The sequence below is a fragment of the Hyalella azteca genome, unplaced genomic scaffold, assembly GCF_000764305.2.
Source record: "Hyalella azteca isolate HAZT.00-mixed unplaced genomic scaffold, Hazt_2.0.2 contig6661, whole genome shotgun sequence".
Lineage (NCBI taxonomy): Eukaryota > Metazoa > Arthropoda > Malacostraca > Amphipoda > Hyalellidae > Hyalella > Hyalella azteca.
The window spans coordinates 117,480-123,355 of record NW_025936815.1 but is presented as its reverse complement, the minus strand read 5'-3'; the positions used below and the strand labels follow the sequence as shown (position 1 = coordinate 123,355).

The 5,876-nt window shown below is 41.6% G+C and overlaps 1 protein-coding gene across 1 annotated transcript; it reads left to right on the top strand.

The window, feature by feature from the left end:
* The first annotated feature begins 1,138 nt into the window (after nucleotides 1-1,138).
* On the top strand, nucleotides 1,139-5,599 carry LOC108679460. The gene is made up of 4 exons (XM_018168080.2): nucleotides 1,139-1,588; nucleotides 1,782-1,889; nucleotides 2,263-2,448; nucleotides 4,861-5,599. Exons 1-4 carry the CDS (start codon nucleotides 1,237-1,239, stop codon nucleotides 5,076-5,078), a joined length of 864 nt encoding a protein of 287 aa, XP_018023569.2. The 5' UTR covers nucleotides 1,139-1,236; the 3' UTR covers nucleotides 5,079-5,599.
* The last annotated feature ends 277 nt before the right edge of the window (nucleotides 5,600-5,876 follow it).

The following is a 5,876-nucleotide window of genomic DNA, read 5'->3' as shown; positions in this document are numbered from 1 at the left end:
CAGAAAAGGACGGAGAAACATACAAAACTGAGTTGAGTTGAGTATAGTAACGTTCCCTAAAAAATTTCGGCTGGAGGAACAGCTGAGCTGCAGCTGGCGAGGGAAAGACAAGGGGTGTCTGGGGGGAAGCAATATTGTCCGGAGCTATATTGTCGTGCAAGCCTACCCAAAAAGGATACGTTCTAGTGCACTGACTAGACCATTACACAGGAAATGTCTTGCACTGATGGTTGCCGCCACTTACGACAACTTTAAAATGTTCTCTGTTGCGTACAAACGTGAAACGTCCTGAGGTTGCTACACTCAATTGTCAAATTTATCTTTGACTGGCCCGATGATTTATTTATAAGTTCTATTTAATTATATCAATGTTCTATCGTTGGTTAATCACCGGAACATCTTCTGGGGATTGCTTGAGTTGAGGGTCCAAGGGTTCTTAGCTAGGTTAGGTCCGAATAGAGGCAGGATGACTGAGAGGCGGTTATCTTAGAGTATATTAAGAACTAGATAGGTCACAAGATGAAGCTGGGTGGTAAGTTACACAAGGTAGTTTAGTATATTGGTTACTATCGACGATCAGGAGAACGCCGGAGTCAGGCGACGTCCAGTGGACGCTATATTGGTTATGACTACATGATGGCTAGGCTTGCCTACGACTGACCGAAGGTCTGCTCGAAGAGCTTATGTACGCGGAGACCCGCGAATAGTGACATCACAGAAGGTGACGAAAGAGAGACTAATGACATCATTGGAATACAACCTGACACAATAGCTAACGTTTATTTGTGATATAATGAAATAAGTTGAAAGTTCTGTTTCCGGAGAGTGACATGCGGCGGTAGAGGGTTAAAGCTTTGTGTTTAAATTGAAACGCAAAATATATCAGCATTGACACGCTACGAAAACTATTTCCGTGTGTGGAAAATAGACACACGGAAACTATTTCTGTGTGGCGTTTCTGAGCAAATGATGGGAATGAAAATGACTGAAAGTAAGGAAGAGTTCCTTTAATAACTTTTGCCTGAATCAACTAATCTTGTTTTACAAGACTCATGAAAACGATCTCAATTGTATTGGTGAGAAATTATGGTACTTGCTTAGCATTATCTTATTTCCTTATTGTTTGATTGTGTAAAAGTGCATTATTTTTATAAAACATTAACCTTCGTATTACAGTAATAACGCCATCCTCCTCGAGTATTTGTTGTCGTCATCCTTGCCGAGCAAAAAACAGCGATGCCGGCAGTGACAGCGACTCATGTAAGGTTTGCCACCGTCTCCCGCTCCCGCCCTGGGATCGGGCGGACGATGTTTCGATGCTGCCTCATGGCCTGCCTCGGCGTGTACAACTCATGTGCTACCAAGTGGAGCCTCATAGACATCAACATGACGCAGTTCTTGATAAATAACCACTCAGCTGTGATGATGGCACAGTCAGCTCTCGTCTGCGTCCTGCAGGCGGAACAAGTCCTGCGCAACGCCAGCCGCGGTCTCGCCTGCTACTCCGACGGCCGCTGTGTCGTCGCAGACGGACCCTACGACCACCTCCGAGGACCGACCTCGAACAGCTCGACTTGCTTCTCGTTCGGTGCGCTAACTGAATATAGCATTTATAGAAATATCTTTGATCTATTGATGCCGAATATCGTTTTTATCAGGATTTTTCTGTCTAGTTGATGAGGAAACTTTCAAATTTTGCCCTTGTTAATGTTTCCAAACATGAATAAGTACCATTAATATAACCAAATGTGTTAATTTCCTCCCCACAACCCTGGTCACAGGCCTCGGGAGCTGGTGCGTCAGTCCTCCTGGTGGCCTCAACGACACGCTCACCGCGGCGGTGCCCTGCAACGTGTCGCTGAGCTGCACGCCTCAGGGCTGGGCTGACGGTGAGTAGCGGTTACGTATAATAATGGTACTTGGTGGCGGTCAGGCCTTAATATTTGCTTGGGTTTCGATTAATAAAATATCACTTCAATCATCTGTGTCAAAATCGCTATTTATTATCGAGAGCGTTGAAAAAATTATTCAAATTCAAGATGTGCCTATAAATGAGGCAATTTCTGGTTATTCATAGCTAATGCATTCCTAACGTCTCTACTGTATATTCAATAACTAAAACCAATCCATTACTGTTCATGAAAAATTTTATTGAATTAATTTCGGTCTCGACTCTCCAATTCATACAGTTTCTAAACACGTTTACGCAAAATTCACCATGTATTGAACTTTACCTCCCTTCCCTCACATACCCTCCGCCAGGCAACTCTCCCGACAAAAGTGCGTCCCAACCTCAAGGAATGCAGTGCACCAGTGATGGTTGCTTCCTAGCAAGCACCTCCGCGATGACGTGGTGCGCCGCGCACCAATATTGCCTTGACGTTGGCGGGAAACTCTACTCGCCCACCGACCCCCAGAAATACACGAACTTCACTGGCATCGTCTCTGGTCAGTGACCTGATAACAAATCAACGTGCAGGGTGGCCCAGTGGTTACAGTTCAGAGTACCAAGATTGGCGCAGAGGCGCGGGTTCGATCCCAGCTCTGTGCGCAAGTTTCTGGTCAGAATCGGTGAGGAGGCCGGGCGGTTAAGCACAGCAGAATTGTAGCAGTGAGTTGCGAGTCCTAGATCGCAACAAGCTGTGGATGTTCTGCGATGTTAAAAATCGGCGACAGGCCTACGGCCTACTAAACGCTGAAACCGCTATTTTCTAAACCGCTATATATATTGCAGAGCCCAAAGTGGTCTTGAACTTCGCAAAAAAGCTCACTAAGTTATCCATGAATTATGGGTTATTTTAAAAGTTACCTAAAAAGTTAGTTACCGATGCAGCATCGGGAACCACTGCCCTTTGAAGAGTAGTAAGTGCAATTCTAAAATAGAAAATGGTGGTTTTTGACGTCTGAAGACAAAAAATATTAGAGTCCATTTCGTTCCGTCGAAGCAGTAGTTAGCTTTGACATAGCGTTCTACTGAATCAATGGCTGCCCTCGTATTTAGAATATCCTCCGAAATAATAACAATAAAATACTGATACAACTGTTCATGAGACCGGTATAGACGGACAATTTGAGAATAATTGCAACATAATATTAGAAGAAATGATTATGAAGGTTATTCTGTTCGGATCACATGCGGCACAGGTTTAGACAATATGAAAGCGCTAGCCACGCTAATGGCAATCTTTCCACTTTGTTTACAAAACGTTCCCGTTATATCGAGGACAGTGATACAGTTGGAAAATAACAGTTAAGACAGATTCAGCCTTAAATTCTTTCCTTTAATAAATAAATAAATTCTTTCCTTTCTTTCCTTTCCTTTTTAATCCAACTTAGTATAAAATGAAGATTATTTAACTTTGATATGACTCACATGTTACATGAACTGATATCCAACAACGTCCAGGAAATCAACGGCGAACCTCGAGTAAAGTTGTTGAGAGCATTCCTAAGTTGCTGGGAAAGAATTAATTACTTATACAGGGTCCTTACAAAAAAGTCCCTGGTTTCAAAAGGCTTTTGCAAAAATCATACGACAAATCCAAAACAATTAATTTTCTTGGTGAATAGCTTATTTGATGCCATTTTATATCATTTAGCACACTTTACTTGGTTTTGAAAATTATGTTCGATAAATGATGTCCCCATTGTTAAGACATTCACGAAGTCTTTTCCTGAAGTTGCCCATAGTTCTTCGTGTAACTTCCCTTGTAATGGCTGCCACTTCCTGCCTAATGGCATGTTTTAGTTCCTGCAGATTTCGGGGACGATATTTGTACACTTCAGCCTTTAGGTAGACCCACAGAAAGAAGTCGCAAGGTGATAAGGTCGGGTGCCCGTGGCAGCCATTCCAAGGGAAGTTACACGATGAACCATGGGCAACTTCGGGGAAAGACTTCGTGAATGTCTTAACAATGGGGGACATCATTTATCGAACATAATTTTCAAAACCAAGTAAAGTGTACTATATGATGTAAAATGGCATCAAATAAGCTATTTACAAATAAAATTAATTGTTTTGTATGTGTCGTATGATTTTTGCAAAAGCCTACTGAAATCAGGGACTTTTTTTGGAAGGACCCTGTATATCCACAAGCCTGTCAAAAAAGAGACGTTTTTGGTGCAATTCCGCGACGGCATATCAATTGTGCGACGAAAATAGCGTGGCACCAGATCGCATCTAATTAGTTTAAAAACAGTAGTGGGAAATCGAAAAAAGGAACGTATATAATTCTGCGACACGCTTTTTGAGCCAAACTCATTATAGGTTTGGGATAGGGCTATAGGTGTCTATAAAAAAACTTTTTTTACATCCTTAACCTTAATCTTACTGAGGTGACGTCACATAGCAACGTTATTTTTATTTAACACGTTGAGTGCGGCATGACCCAGCAGCTCTGGCAGATGGCCTATAAACGGCCAAGTCAGCGGATAAAAAGGACTATAATTCAAAATATACCAGTAAATGTGTAGGTTCCGGGAAAATAATTCAAATTTCGTTTTTTTTTCGCACATTTTAAAATTTAATGCGGTAGTACTGCTATCATAAATTTTGTCCACAACAAAATGAAAAAAAAGTAAATTGCGGAATTTGTCCAGAAAAAAGACATTGCAACCCACCGGTGAGTCGTGCCACACTTAACGTGTTAATAGCTGTTTTAAAAAGTCAACTAATCACAGTCTATTGCAACTATTGCAAAATATTAAGAGTAAATATATATATTGATATTTAATATGGCAAATATTTATATTATACGTATACACATTCACGAATACCCCACTTAAAAAACATACAAACCTCTTTAATCTGAAGTTCCATATATGTGTAACTAATGAAACCGTTCTTTACCCTCTCCATAGGTTATTTTTGGGTGGGTGCTGTTCGAATGCCGGACAACTCGTGGATGTGGCTCAGCAACGGACGCGGTTTGGTCGTGGCTGCAGACTGGTACCCAGGACAACCGAATAATCCGCGACCTAATTGTGGCACTATGACTACGTTCGGCTGGGTCTGGGGACTCAGTGACGAGGCTTGCGGATCGACGAAACAAGCTCTGTGTTCTATGAGTGAAAACTAAACTGTTGGTTTCATTTCACGAAGTACTTACGTAGTATTATTGGCTTCTCAAGAATGGTCTTTCCTATTTCGTTGCCTGCACTTCACTGTCATAACGAACTATATATGAAGGCAAAGAAAATTATAGGAAACTTCACTTGGGGTTTTCATTGCATTTGCATTTTTTGGTCAACTTGTGACTTAAGCTAACTAAAGGTATAAAGACTCATAAAGTTCTGTGTCAGTAAGACAAGTTGGTGTTTCGTTCAATTGATGTAAAAATTGCATGTAAGGAGAAGTAGACAGGAATGAATTATAGACAGTTCAGCGTGGCAATGCAGCTAACAGGTTACCATGGCAAGTCATGGTAGCTAAATCACAAATCGATCTTGACTTCATTGCGGAATACTGCACTCGCACTGGCTTCGAAGATTAAGTTAGATTTGCTGGACCACCTTCTAAGATCCGCTTGTGTAAATGAGAAAATTATATTTCTTTGTCTTCGGTGGGTCAAATATGAAGTTTTTTCTATTTTCAACCGTATTTGCACTCGTGTTTGCTGCCCTCAAATGTTGCAATCACTGCGATCTTGTTCGTTCATTGCCAGCGTTGCGCTGCTCTCAACATCCGACCTAATTAGAGAATAAAATTGGGACCAAAATTCATCGCTCGAACTCCATTTGAATCCAATAAAATGTGTGACGAAGAGTAATGTTCTCACAGAACCTCTCGCTTTCATGCACTTGCGTGGGCGAGGAACATTTTTGGTTAATGTTCAATTGCTGCAGCTGCCACGACGGGACGAGAAGCATTCAGCACA

Bases quoted from the DNA above. Each gene is read 5' to 3' on its own strand.
- LOC108679460 (XM_018168080.2), top strand. From the start codon at position 1,237: ATGCCGGCAGTGACAGCGACTCATGTAAGGTTTGCCACCGTCTCCCGC. The intron at 1,589-1,781 runs GTGCGCTAACTG...CCCTGGTCACAG, and splicing joins CTCGACTTGCTTCTCGTTCG to GCCTCGGGAGCTGGTGCGTC. The intron at 2,449-4,860 runs GTCAGTGACCTG...CCCTCTCCATAG, and splicing joins CTTCACTGGCATCGTCTCTG to GTTATTTTTGGGTGGGTGCT.